General features: G+C 32.2%; 2 protein-coding genes across 3 annotated transcripts; both read left to right on the forward strand.

Moving 5' to 3' along the window:
- Window positions 1–5851: 5851 nt before the first annotated feature.
- Window positions 5852–7796, forward strand: LOC113869231 (pentatricopeptide repeat-containing protein At4g38150). 2 transcript variants are annotated; one of them, XM_027505461.1, is made up of 3 exons: window positions 5888–5944; window positions 6183–6240; window positions 6445–7796. In XM_027505461.1, exons 2-3 carry the CDS (start codon window positions 6238–6240, stop codon window positions 7630–7632), a joined length of 1191 nt encoding a protein of 396 aa, XP_027361262.1. In that variant the 5' UTR covers window positions 5888–5944; window positions 6183–6237; the 3' UTR covers window positions 7633–7796. The 2 variants fall into 2 exon arrangements, with proteins under 2 accessions (XP_027361261.1, XP_027361262.1); XM_027505460.1 differs by having other exon boundaries at window positions 5852–6240; window positions 6445–7754.
- A 4110-nt stretch (window positions 7797–11906) lies between these two features.
- Window positions 11907–14690, forward strand: LOC113870286 (probable polyol transporter 3). Its single transcript, XM_027506875.1, has 2 exons — window positions 11907–12054; window positions 13303–14690. Exons 1-2 carry the CDS (start codon window positions 11907–11909, stop codon window positions 14688–14690), a joined length of 1536 nt encoding a protein of 511 aa, XP_027362676.1.
- The last annotated feature ends 532 nt before the right edge of the window (window positions 14691–15222 follow it).

The raw sequence follows: 15222 nt of genomic DNA on the forward strand, positions 1-15222 counted from the left end.
TGCCAAGATCTTTTCAAAATTTGATATGAAATCTGGATTTTGGCAAATCCAAATTTGTGAAATTGATAGGTACAAAACTGCCTTTACTGTTCCATTTGGGCATTATGAATGGAATGTTATGCCCTTTGGTTTGAAAAATGCTCCCTCTGAATTTCAGAAAATTATGAATGACATTTTCAATGCTTACTCAAAATTCGTCATTGTCTGTATTGATGATGTCTTAATTTTTTCTCAATCCATTGATCAACATTTTAAACATATAAATGTCTTCATCAATGTAATTAAACAAAACGGTTTAGCCGTTTCTAAATCAAAAATTAGTCTCTTCCAAACCAATGTCAGGTTCCTTGGTCACAATATCTACCAAGGTACCATTATTCCCATCAGCAGGTCTATTGAGTTCGCTGACAAATTTCCTGACAGAATCCTTGATAAAACCCAATTACAAAGGTTTTTAGGATGTCTTAATTATGTAGGTGATTTTATCCCTCATCTAAATAACATTGTTAAGCCTTTACATGATAGGCTTAAGAAAAATCCTCCTCCTTGGGCTGATGTTCATACCAATGTCGTCAAAGAAATCAAAAATAAGGTCAGGAAGATAAATTGCTTATATCTTCCTATTCTCCAAGCCTTAAAAATTGTCGAAACAGATGCCTCAGACATAGGTTATGGAGGTATCCTCAAGCAAAAAATTGAGTCGCATGAGCATATTATTGCATATACTTCTAAACATTGGAATCCTGCACAACAGAATTATTTTACTGTTAAAAAAGAAGTTTTGGCAATTGTTTTATGTGTTTCAAAATTTCAATCTGATTTACTAAATCAAAAGTTTCTTATCAGAGTAGACTGTAAGTCTGCTAAAGAAATTTTACAAAAGGATGTAAAAAACCTTGCCTCAAAACAAATTTTTGCAAGATGGCAAGCAATTTTAAGTGTTTTTGATTTTGATATCGAGTATATCAAAGGCACCTCAAACTCTCTTCCTGATTACCTTACCCATGAATATTTACAGGATAAGTAAGATGCCTAGAAAGGCAACTACCCCATCCAGGGGAGGAACTACCAGAGGTGGCAGGGTCAGGCTAACCCTGACATTAAATAAATCAAAACCACAATCTGCTTCGGCAGATTCAAAATCTTCTTCTTCAGGGTCATCTACCCCCATTGAGTCATCGACTCAAAAAGCAATCCAAATTGTTGAGTCATCAACACAACAATCTGGAATCCCAAAAGAATCTTCCAAAAAGACTGATTCTATTGTCAAAACCACAAAACAAACCAAAGCAGATTATGCTCTCCCAATAAGTACACTCTTAGCTGTCCAACAAGGAAGTCTAAGTAGCCTACCGAAAAAATCATGGGCTGACATTGCCTCTGAAGAAGACATGGAAATAGATTTAGCAAGCCTAAATACTATACTCCAGTCTTTTAATCAAACCCAGAAAACAATAACCAATCCTAGTAAAACAGAAGGGACCCTTGACCTTCAAAAGGGAAAACAAAAATCTACAAATCCAAACCATTATGTAGCCAAAGGAAAATTCTCCTCAGTCATACAAATGGAACCTGAATTTTGGGACAAAAACCCATACAAGGCAATTACCAAAGTCTTCCCACCAGGATTTCATTTCAGACCATATCAGGCTAATAAAACCAGGCAATTTTATGAGTTTATCTTAGTGGATTCAGATTCTGTTTCCATTAAACACTACAAAGACCATAAAGATCCTTCAATTACAACCCATTCGACAATCCAGATCCTGAAAGTCTTAACTCCAAAGGCTTTTGGAAAAAATCTGAACTCTTATAAAAAGTTTTCCCAACCATTTGATCCAGTAGGTTATAATTATTGGGATTACATTGACGCGTGGACAAGAATTTTCTGGTTTCAAAATAAACTTAACCGACATTCTTAGTTAATATATTTTAAAAAGAATCAGAAATATGACTTTCCAAATTGGTTTCTCCAATAGTGGGATTATTTTGGACCAATTGAAGAAATCCTTCCCACACCTGTCAAAGAAGGATACAAAATTTACAAAGGCAGATATCTGCGAGAATCAAGAATTCCAGCAGATCTTAAATACTTCTCTGACTTTGCCTTAGCATGAGTATTCTCATGGCAATACAGATATGGCAAAATAGAAAATGAAGACACTCTCCCTTTATTACACAAGTATTCCTTTGTAAAATGGTGGAATCAATTCAATGTTGAACATGCTGGTCCAGAAGGAGTCGCTGAATATTTTGGGAAAAATCCCAAATTATTAAATCTAGCAGACCCAGCAACATTTCAATTCCTTAATCAAAAATCCAAAATTGCAGCATTTCTATCAGGATGCGATACCAAAGAAAAAATGAAGAAAAATCTACAAGATGTTCTTCTGCTATTGCAAAACCAAGAAGAAGGAGAATCTTCTACAAAACAAGATACCAATATTGAAGAAATGTATCAAAATGAAGATGATTGTTTCGGCATCGACATCCAAGATCTTTAATTAATCGGTACTGTAGAAAATAGTTCCAGTCACCAACCGGAACTGTAGAAATACTACTAAAAAAATTTTCTATATAAGGAGGCCTCGACTATATTGTGAGGTATCCTTTCATTTAGTAAGATAAGAGAGATTTAAGAGAGAGAAGCTCTGAGAGATACTATCCTTTGTAAGCTTTCCTCTTTAAGATCTTTTCAATAAAATTTGCTGTTTCAAATTATTTTTCTCTCTTCTCCCTCTTAGCCGGTCCTGTTCGGACTACCGTCGCTCCGGCTTTCTTCTCTTCTCCCTTCACTAGATTTGTGTTGGTTATACCACCGTTCTAGTTTCTTATGCATTAAATTTTCCATATACATACTCCACTTTTAATTTCTGCATACTATTTAGTAGTCCTGCTACTGCCTACTTTCCTTTCAGTCTTTTAAATTGTTTATTTTTTGTTCCCTTGATCCACTACGGGCATATATGGTATCAGAGATTTTTTCTCCTAAAACCTGAAGGTATTTATTGGTATAATTGGCCTGTTCCATGAGGCCTTGGATGTCATGAGGAGTGATAGACTCATCAGGGTTCTTAGACTTAAAAGGAGTAGCAGTAACAGGGTTACCGCCTTTGTCTTTTAAATTAGGTAATTGGTATTGAGAAGTAGGTGGTAAATCACTTTGGACTATTTGTCCGTCTTTGATTTGCCAAGATATAACATTAGCCGAGGAGGTACTAATAATATCCTCTTGCCAAGGATAATCAATATTGTTATGAATGGTATAAGCATGATACCAGTCAAAGAATGAGATGTTTTGTTTGACTTTTTCAAGAAATTGGTAGAATTTCTCTTGGATATCAGATCTATCTTTTCCCCTATAATTGTGAAAGAACCACTCTCTTTGAGGTTTCCATTCCTCAGAGTAGAAATCTTTTCTAAGGGTTTCCTTATCTATAATGAATTTATGAGATAACATCATAAGACTCATTAAGGGAAGAGTAAGTTGGAGATTGGATACTCTGATTTTCGTCTTCTTTTTCAGAAGTCTGATAAACATTTCTAGGAATCCTAGAAGAAGTGTCTAAACCTTGAAGATTTAGAGAGGGGTCATGATTAACAGACCTAGGAATATCAGGTCTAATATAAGATCTAGAAGAAAAAGATCTTCTAGCAGAGACAAAGTCAGATCGATTACTATAGGCATCGATCCTTGAGGAAAAAGAGTTTCTCCTATCAAAGGTTATTTCAACCTTTCCAGAATTATCCTGCGAAATATCTTGTATTTGAGGAGCAGGACGAGGAACACTTGGTGAGGCTTTATCCATAACCCATTTTTCTGGGAGAGTAACCTCATCTCATTTGATAATTCTAGGTAGAGAAACATTGGCCTTTGTCATATCAGTAATAAACAAAGTAGTTTCTCCTTTTTGAGGTTTAAGAAGGACTCTAGAAGCACAAGAGTTCATGACCTTGTACTGGATCCTATAAATGAGAGCTGCGGGAATAGATCCCTCTTTCATGTCTAACCCATGAAAGCAAATATTGAGAAACAAGGAGTCTAGGATGTGTTCATCCATAAGACTCACAGTTTTGTTGGGGAAACAATTAAAATAAATCGGACCTTGGCCGAGACTGGTTTCAACTGTTCCTATAAGAGAATTGCCAAACTTATTATGACGAATGTCTCTTAAACAAATTAAGACAGCAACATCTATGCCTATGTCTATCAAAGGTTTGATTGCTACCTGAACACATCCTATGTGAAGGTATTTGTACTTTCTTTTATAGTCATTGAGAGAGGATTTGGACAGGAGATGAAATTCTTCTCCTATACCTTTTCTTAAAGGGATATTATTTTCGACAGTCTTGATGATATAATCAGAACTGTTTTTCTTGGGTTGATCTTCAGGAATATATAATGTATCCTGAGGAATGACTGGGATGGTCCAGTCATCCATGCTTTGGTTGATCTCTTCGAAACGAACTTCTTCGTCGAAGAGGTTGTGCTTGGGTGTGATTTCAGGAGAATGTTTCTCCTGATCATCAAAGAGATTGTGTTTTGTAGGAGAGGAGGAGGAGGAACTAGAGCCAGAATGCAAGGAAATACGGGAGAAAGATCTTAATAGTCTTGACATGATATAAAAACACCTGGCACATCACCCTCATCTGGTTCCGTAACAATACGTCTGTTAACTATTTGTAACTTATTCAACAGGATCTGGTTATTTGTGGACATTTTTTTTTTTTTTACTTACAGAATTTTGAAAATTCTTTTCCATAGCCACCAGCTTCTTCTGTTCTTAGTTTCTTTTGAATACAGCATCGTCAAATTAGTCTTACTGCCCTTTCAACCATACGGGTCTTACTGCTACAGCCCTATTCAAAAGAACTAACAACTGCTGTACTTCCGGTAAAGGATTTTCATAAAAATAACAATCTATACAAAAGCAATATTTCAGAACCATTAGTTCGTGGCGTTGTTACAGACAGGGACGACCATCACTGGTCTCACCCGAGGGGCCTGTCAGCTGTCCAGCCGATAAACCATAGTTACAGAAATTTCATAAAGAAATTTAAAGTCCAGATCCAGAAGAACATAGTTACAAACAATTAACAGTTATATTCCTACTTCCCCATCAGGCTCTGATACCAGATATGCCCGAAGTGGATCCAGAAGAACATAGTTAGATTAACTAAAATTTAAGATTAGTGTGATCTTAATAAAAATGAAGATGCTGTGTTTTCATTTTGATAATTTGTTTCCATAATTGTCTTACCAATTTTAACTTCTCATCTCTTTCAATTATTTGTATTTAATATATTATATCATTCATTATTAATGCTATTTTTTTATTATTCTATCAACTTGAATTTATTTTTGTTTATATATATATATAAAGGTAGGATCTTCTTATGCTGGTGTAAGTTTAAAATTTCTTATATTTAATCTAAACTTTTTATTTAATATATTATAATATATTATTTCACTAACCGTTATATATAAGTTAAATAAATAATTCAAATTAAGTGTAAGAATTTTTAAACTTACATTGATATGAGAAAATTATATATATATATATATATATATATCAACTTTTTTTTTTATCCAACTCCAAATTATGTTTTTTTTTTTTTTTTTTTAACCTTTGGGAGTGGGAGAAGGGGATGTGGAAATTTCAAGACCTAAGATTTGAACCCTAATCATCATCTTCCATATAGCCTATTACTAGCTCTGACCTTGCAAGTTTAATCCCAAAATCGTGTTTTTATTATTATTATTATTATTTTGTCAATACGGTAGAGTTGCAGATTCGAGGGCCCAGGCCCAGTAGTCCGTCGACGTGGCCTTCTTTCTCGCTGTGTTAGGGCATGCTTAGTTGCGATTTTCCCTTTCCATTTCTTCACTCACTCACCGCTCACTTGTCTCTCTTTTATCTGCGGTACACTATCGTGTGATACGGTACGACATTCAGATTTCTTGTACGCTGGTTTTCCTGCGATTATTTTAGCTAATGATTTACAACCATGGTTATTGATACTTGCTCTGTATGTATTGTTTCAGTTAGGGTAGAGGAAACGCTAGCAAAATAAATTTTTGTGTAATTTCTAGCATACATTCGTTCGGTTTTCGTTTCTTTTTTCTTTGGTTGTTGCCTCTGCTATATGATTTAATACTGTTTTTTTTTAATTCAACTTAGGCTTTGAGTTATTCCCAGCGCCAGTTGCAGAGAGCTGAATAGTGAAACATCACAGATGGTAAATTACGGGAACTTTATGATGATAGTATTTTTTCTTTCTTTCTTTTTTTTCCCACCATTATCTGGCTGATTCATTGCTTGATTATTTAACAATTTGTGCTCTCAGTATCCATTGTGCTTTACTGGCCTTCATTTTGTTCTATTTATTCTTTTGATTTGGGGATGGGTTGTTGACTGTATGCTTGGTGCAACTTATGAACAGGTCCATATGCCAGCATCTCTAGGTGGGGTTTATAAACTTGTATCCTCCTCCCGGATTGAAAGGCTACTTTCCCTTTTACATTCCAAACAAACTCTGCCACCGTGGCTTAAGACTGTCCGCCATTTTAGCTTCGCCGATGATCGCAGTGGCAGCATCAAACAACCCGTTGCAGAATCTGATGACTTTTTTCTTAAACAGTCAGACTCAAATTTTAATGACAATAATATCAACAGAATTGAGGAGGCAAACAATGTTGAACAGTGTTTGTCAGAACGATTTCCAAGTAGGCCTTTGAGTGGTAGGAGGCCAATTAATCAGCCTCTTCCACAGTTCCGGGAATACAATAGAGGCTCATATTCTTTTCCTCCAAGATTTGATGACAACCGAGGCATACCTGATGAAATGAACGAAACAAATAAACATTCCCAAATTGATCCTGCATTTCAAGGTGGAAATATGACAGAAACGAATAGGGGTGCCAGTCAATCAGGTGATAGTTTCCTTGATAAATTCAAGCTTGGTTTTGATAATAAAACAGTGAATCCCACAGAGGTTGCAGCAAGTAATCAATCTGAAGAAGCAAAAGGATCAAATCCCAATCAATCAACTCGAGAGTCTATGCCAAAGGATGCCGATGAGATCTTCAAGAAGATGAAGGAAACTGGTCTTATCCCCAATGCTGTGGCTATGCTTGATGGTCTATGTAAAGATGGTTTGGTTCAAGAAGCCTTGAAACTTTTTGGTTTGATGCGGGAGAAGGGAACCATCCCAGAAATTGTCATATACACAGCTGTAGTGGAGGGATACTTGAAGGCCCACAAGGCTGATGACGCCATTAGGATTTTCAGGAAAATGCAGAGTAATGGCATTTCTCCCAATGCTTTCAGTTACACGGTCCTTATACAAGGACTCTACAGGTGTAGCAGATTACCGGATGCTTTTGAATTTTGTGTGGAGATGTTAGAAGCAGGTCATTCTCCAAACGTAACAACTTTCGTAGGCCTAGTGGATGATTTCTGCAAGGAAAAAGGGGTCGAAGAAGCTAAGGGTGCTATCAGAACATTAATAGAAAAGGGTTTTGCTGTTAACGAGAAAGCAGTTAGGGAGTTTTTGGACAAGAAATCCCCTTTTTCACCCTCTGTTTGGGAGGCCATCTTTGGGAAGAAAGCCCCACAGAGACCATTTTAAATATCTTTTGGACAATGTAAACGTTTATCTAGATTATCTAACTGATTTGCCAGACTATTTTCTGTCTTTATGTAATTGTTAATTTGGTTGCACATATTGAAATTTGTTACCAAAGGTTCAACATGTAGTGTTTCCTTCTTGATAGTAAGCCTTATTTTTGTTTTTCGAATCTACTTGTCCCAAATTAAATTGGCGTTTGAATGATTTCTTAACTAATTCAGTAATTTGACTTACCTTTGTCTAGAATTCAATTTCTTATGATAGCTTTTTATCTATTATAGATAGTTTCTTATAATGATAGTATTTGTTTGTTGATCAATATATTGTGATGAGAATTTATAATGATAGTAATTTGACTTACCTTACCTCAGGCTGTTGGGTGGGCGACAGATACTAAGCTCAAGTCATAGTAACTACTTTTTTTAATGTGCTACAAAAGAAGAAAACAAGTTGCATGATGAATTGTATTTAGAACGCTGTTTTGTTTGAGTTTGTGTGTGCAGAAGGAGGTATGTATGCAACTTTATTCTTGTAATATCAGCACGTTGTATTATTGCACTTCTGAATCTTGACAGACTCTACGCAGTTAGTGCTTTGTTACTGCATCTTACCTGATACTGTTACCTTCTGAAGATTTCATGGAAGCTTCCACTTATCTATCTATCCCGGCCCGGAAAGTGACTGACCAGAGCCCTTTTCTTGAATGAAAGAAAGGCTTTATGAGCCCTAGCCCTGTAAGCCGACGCCCCTGTGGAGTAGATCGTTCACAAACCATTTTTTTTTTAACCTACTGGTCCTAGTATCATAATTGTTAGACCAACCTGCCCTAATAATTCCATAAAGATATGGCAAACAAATAAAGTAACCCAATGTTGGAATCTGATAATACCATACCATAATTAAAAGGCACCACGCTAGTGTGATTGATATTGGGATGAGATAAATTTTCGAATTTGGATACCTGTGCTGTCTCTCTAGAAAAATAAAATAAAATAGACTATTGTGAAATCTGAGATTAAATAATTATAAAATATTATATTTTTTCTTTATAATCATTGATGTAAATTTAAATACGGAAAGTTATTGTTTGGATGGAAAGGAAAACGGAGATAAAAGTGAGAAGACAAAATATAGTGAATAAGCTAGCTGAAGAATTAACTAAAAGTGAAAGGATAAAAGTTGAAAAAATGCTTTATTGAATTCAAAGTGTTTAATAAAACTAATTGTTGAATTAGTTGATAAATGTGAAATGAAATGACATGTAGAGATAGTATTAATTATTATAATATAATTTAAAAGTTAGTAATTATATATTATTAAGTAATTATAATTTTTATATTTTGATTCATTTATTAACATTTATCAACTTAAAAATTAGGATAATGATTTTTAAAATTGTATTCTTATTTATAACTGTTTTTTATTATATAAAATAAGATAATATGAATTCATTTATATTTTTGCTTTGATGATCTTATGTTATAAGAATTAGATTTTGATGATTTTATTAACTTTTTATATTATTTTAAACATGAAATAAAATAAAGATAGTAGAGTTTTAGAAATTAAATTAGTTAACGAGAAATTAAAAAAAACAATAGAGATAAAATAAACTTTCAGCTAGTATATATGGAATACACTTGTCATTTACAAAAATTTCTCCATCTTTCCCATTTTCACGGTTGGTGAGAGAAGAGACTCTGCACTTTTTTTAATCTCTTTTATACTGTTCCTAAACAGTGAGTTCGGTTTAAATTAAGATGTAAAAGGAATGAAAAGAATAAAGAACAAAGGAGGGATACAATCTATCTTTTAGTTGGATGCTATCAATTTACAAGAAAACAAAGTTAAGGGTAAACTAAAATGATTAAAAATATGAAGTTGTCATTTTACGATTCTTTAAATAAATAAATAATTCAACAATTCGTCTGTCTCAAAGTCTCCAAAATTGTTGAAATTCATAAAAAGTAGCCAAGTGAATATGGATGGCATGGCAATCCACATGGCATCATAGCTATTGAGCATTGGTGCCAATATTTTTCGTACTTAAGGGGAAAAAAAAAACTCATGGATCTATATTTGCACAAATAACAACTTTAATATGTCTTGGTATTTAATGATACGTATGTAATGTTGTAGTATGTAATTTCAATATAAGTTACTTGTAATTCATTTCATTTTTAATCATAATAAAATTGTATGGTTGATCTTAATAAGAAAAATTAATTTATAATGAATCATTTATAATAAATAATAAATTAATAATTTTTTAAATATTTCTTGCATATTTAAATTATATATTAATTCACATTTAAACAAATCCATACAACACAAAAATTTATATCTAAATTTATAGTTTTTTTTAATATTTATCTTTACAAGTTAAAAATCTAAAAAAAAACTATATTTTTGTTCAATAAATAAATTAAGGATTAAGTTAACAATATAAAAAATGAAAACATAAAGTGTATGTTTGGATGTGCTACATACGTACTTCCAGAATTTAAAAGCTATTCTTTATAGTGTTAAAACAGAGCACGTCCAATGACCAAAGATCCAAAATGAAACATGGAAAGTTTTCTATTTGCAAAATTTGTGAAAACTGTCGATTGAACGATTGATTCTAAAATAGGGTCCAATTATAGTAGTTTACTACATTTCAAAAAATTATCAATTTAAAATATTTTAATGATTGCTTTGGTCGTATAATATGAACAAAATCAATTGCAATTCATAGCATGTACTGTTCATTAGTAGTGGGAAATGTAAAATTTAAAATATATGGTGAAAATATTTAATTTAATTTTTTCTAAATTATATGTATATTTTTTTTAAATCACAGGTTAACCTGAAATAATTTTTTTTTGCTATTGAAATAAATATTTCATTAGTTGATTCACATGTTTGGTGATTTAATTTTTTAAATATACACAGATTATCATATTAATTTATGAATAATTTTAATAATATATTCAGTTCTTTAATTATTTTATCATTTTAGTTTTTTTAAGTTTTATTTCAGGATAATTTTCTTAAAGATTCGATCACTCATTAAATTAATTTCGTAAGTTTTTTTTTATCACATCATCTTAATTTTTATAAGAATTTATAGAATAATATTTTCAAATTTTAAAGGACTAATTTATTGATAAATTAGATATTTTGAATTTTTTATTTACTGATAACGTTTTGAAATATAATGGTGATTAAATATATTTTTTCCCATCGGGTTTAATATTTTAAATATTAATACATTAAAGCATATGATTTACAAAAGCAAAAACATGTTTTTTTTTCCTTCTAAATTTATATCATATTTTGGCTATCAATTATATATTATTTTGCATTTGGTAAACTTAAAAGTACAGTTAAAGACGCAGATTGTGCAGTAAAATCCTAAGTTGTAAGCGATTTACTCGATTGGGTTGTGAATAACTATATACAATCTGAACGATCACTCTGAATATGCAACCTTTCAAGATGGGGAGGAGAAATTCATCTGCCTAAATAAACCGTATATTGATGTTGATTATATATATATATAATATGATAAATAATTTGATATAAAATAATTAAAAATAAATATAAAAAATATAAACATTATTTCAACAAAATCCATAGGAAAATAACATTTTATTCTTGCATACACATTCAGATGCTCTCTATTTATTTATTTTTTTATATCAAGAACATTCTTCGACTAACATTAAAGATTAACTTAAGAAGGGGAGGTGAAACCATTTGCCTTGAATGAATTGTATATTAATATATATATAATTATAAAAATTATTAATTATTAAATTATAATTATTAATTATAAAATAAAATATCTGTACATTTCACAGGTTGCTAAACTAGTTATATATAAAATTTTCCGACCAGTATTTTAAGGATATTTGTTAGCATCTCTTTTAGATTTTACTGGGTGAATGAATAGTATAATTTAGTACTAAATTTGCCAATCAAAGAATGTAATAATTGAGTTCAATAAAAACACTAGCTCTAATCACGTTGAAGAGTCGTTTCTAGAGTGTTAGAAACTGCTAGAGTAAAAGGTATTCCTTTTTTTTATTAGAATGAAAATAACAAAATATACTGTAAAATTTCTAAGAAATGACAGAGAGACATTAATTTCTTTCTGAGAGTGAAGCAACATTTGCATATAATTGGCACAATATGTACTTTTAACTTTTGCAAAATTAGAGTCCCTCTCTCTTTATAATGATCATCACTTGAATTCTTTTCCGATTTCATCACACAAGCAATATTGAAAAATGCCTACGGCAAAAGAAACAAATGGACAGTGCCAACTGAGCAGGGAAAATAGTAACAGTGAAGATGGCGACAATCGTAGAAGGCTCAACAACTATGCTTGTGCTTGTGTGATGGCTTCCACTATTATCTCTGCTATATTTGGTTATGGTGAGTCACTTTCTATTCTCGTCATATCGTATATAATTGTTTGTGTAATAACCAATTCTTGAGTATATGGATTTTGTTTTTATGTCCAAATAACTGTTAATGCATTTGGAAGGAGATTCAAGCCCATCATGAAATGTACTTTCAGTTATCAGTATAGGATTTGTGACTAATTATATGTTATTTATGATTAGGTTTTCTTTAATCATTAATGATTTATAGAAGGCGACTAAATTTGTTTTTAAGATTAACTATTAACAATAATTCTCAATTTTACTTATATATAAATTAAAAAAACTAAATAAGAAGAATAGACATTTTATTTTGTTCGTTCGACTCAGTTGATCTATTAGTTAAATTGTGGAACATTGAATTATAAATTGATAATTTAAAATGTGTTTTTATTTCTTTTTTTATTCTATTATCTCCTACCTCTCTCCCTTATAAGGCCTACTATAAATTTTCCCTTAGATGATAAAAGAGAGAAAAAAATCACGTTGGTTGGAATTAAAACCACCCTACAAAAAATATCATAATGTTATTATAATGCAACATACTATATATAAATTTACAATCTTTATATATCATAATTTTCTCAATAATGACTTTTTTTTATAATAAATTGTCATTGATCTTTTGTTTATAGCGACAAATTGTTCATCGTCAAGGACTTGAAGCATTTATACCTATTGTATTCCATCCCAAATGTTTAAACATATATTAGTGACAAAATATTTGGTATTATTAATGTAATTAACACACAATCTTTATATCATTAATTTTATTATTATTCTATTAATAAAGAAGATAATGTTTAAACTCTAACTCAAAATCAGTTAGACAAAATAAAATATATTGACAAAAACAAAAGTTTAAGGGCATGCTTGATTTTATATTAGAATTTAATTTTAAAAACAAAAAACTGTTTTTAAAACAGAAATCAAACGTACGTTAATTGTTTGTATGTTAGTATATGATTTTTTTTTATAGTGTGAATTTTGTATCATTTAAATTAGTTGTTAGGAGTGTAAATTGGGAGGGACTAAAAATTAGCATATAAAAAGAATTTTTAATTTAATAATTAAATTGATAAAATTTAATATTTATAAAAAAAATATTAAGTAAAATAAATTTGATAATTTTTTTTAATAACTTAATTTTTATTCAATTTAGGGTGCAAAATAGGTGAAAACAGAGAGATAAAAGCAAGCTAACTGATATATATATATATATATATATATAATTTTTCAGTAACGGGAGTGATGGCTGGGGCACTCTTATTCATAAAAGAAGAACTTGAAATCAGTGACCTACAAGTGGAGCTATTAGCAGGGATCTTGAACGTGTGTGCACTACCCGCATGCATGGCTGCAGGAAGAATATCGGATTATCTTGGTCGTCGTTACACCGTCATTCTTGCTTCCGTCATTTTCTTATTGGGCTCCATTCTGATGGGCTACGGCCCATCCTATTTAATCCTAATGATTGGAAGATGCACTGTTGGAACTGGTGTTGGTTTTGCGTTGATCGTAGCACCAGTTTACAGTGCAGAAATTTCTTCCCCTTCTTATAGAGGCTTTCTCACCTCTCTCCCTGATGTTTTCCTCAACTTTGGACTCTTATTTGGCTATGTCTCAAACTACTTTCTTGGAAAATTGTCCCTTAAACTTGGTTGGAGAATGATGTTGGCTCTTCCTACATTCCCTTCACTTGTTCTTGTCATTCTCATGTTGAAATTGGTGGAGTCACCAAGGTGGTTAGTCATGCAAGGACGTGTAGGTGAGGCTAGGAAAGTGCTTTTACTAGTCTCTAATACAAATGAAGAAGCTGAACAACGCCTGAAGGAAATTAAAGTTGCTGCTGGGATTGATGAAAACTGCACCCAAGACATTGTCCATGTTCCAAAGAAATCTCGTAGTGGCGCAGGAGCTATTAAGGAACTGTTTTGTAAACCTTCACCCCCTGTGCGTAGGATACTAATTGCTGCAATTGGAGTTCATGTGTTCCAACAGGTTTGTGGAGTAGAGGGTATTTTGTTATTTAGTCCAAGGGTGTTTGAGAGAACAGGGATCATGGACAAGAGCAAGCTCTTATTAGCCACGGTTGGAATGGGAGTGAGTCAAGCTGTGTTCACATTGATATCAGCTTTCTTGTTGGATAGAGTTGGGAGGAGGATTCTGTTGCTGATTAGTTCGGCAGGTGTCGTTGTGACCCTTTTAGGATTGGGTGTTTGTTTGACCATTGTGGAGCATTCCAAAGAAGAACAAACGTGGGCAATTACTTTTACCATTGTTGTCACCTACATCTTTGTAGCATTTGTGGCTATTGGTATTGGGCCAGTTACATGGGTTTATAGCTCTGAGATTTTTCCACTGAGGTTGAGAGCACAGGGTCTTGGTATTGGTGTGACTGTGAATAGAATTGCCAATGTGGCAGTGGTTACGAGTTTCATTTCAATTTATGAAAAGATAACATTGGGTGGGAGCTTCTTTATGTACACTGTTATCACTGCTTTGGCTTGGCGGTTTTACTATTCTCTGCCAGAAACCAAAGGAATACCATTGGAAGATATGGAGACTATCTTTGGGAAAGTTTCCAACTCAGAGATACAAATGAAGCCTGGGTCCAACAATGTATAGTTGGTGATGAGGATTCTAAGAAATGAACTTATCTGGCTCTAGAGTGAGCAATTAAGGAATATCATGTTTCTATACATCACTGATTTAATGTAGTGGATCGTGATCTGATTTCCTAAAATTTCTAGAATTATTTATATATTTTAGACATTAGCTCTTTCGAAAGACTTTTTGTTTCCTATAAGCTCTTATAGTTTTTATGGCTATCTTACAATATATAGTATTCTTGTTAATGAATGGTTATTTCTTTATTACGTGAAATATAATAGTCCTAATGTTTGAAATCGTGGTTTTCTACCAAGGTTGGTACATGACTGTAATTTTGTTGCTAAATCTAGCATATATTAAAGGAGCTACTGAAGTGATTTATATTATTAGATTTTTCGGTCACGGTTTCTTATTCCAAGTAATTTTTCCACTCGGAAATAGTTACAAACCCATCTAATATTTAAATGCCGATTCTTAATTTTCTTTCTTCTTTCTTCATATTTGTCCATTGCAATTCCTATAAAAAAAAATTATTGATCTATAACCG

This window comes from Abrus precatorius, unplaced genomic scaffold (assembly GCF_003935025.1).
Source record: "Abrus precatorius isolate BTA unplaced genomic scaffold, Abrus_2018 Scaffold6, whole genome shotgun sequence".
Lineage (NCBI taxonomy): Eukaryota > Viridiplantae > Streptophyta > Magnoliopsida > Fabales > Fabaceae > Abrus > Abrus precatorius.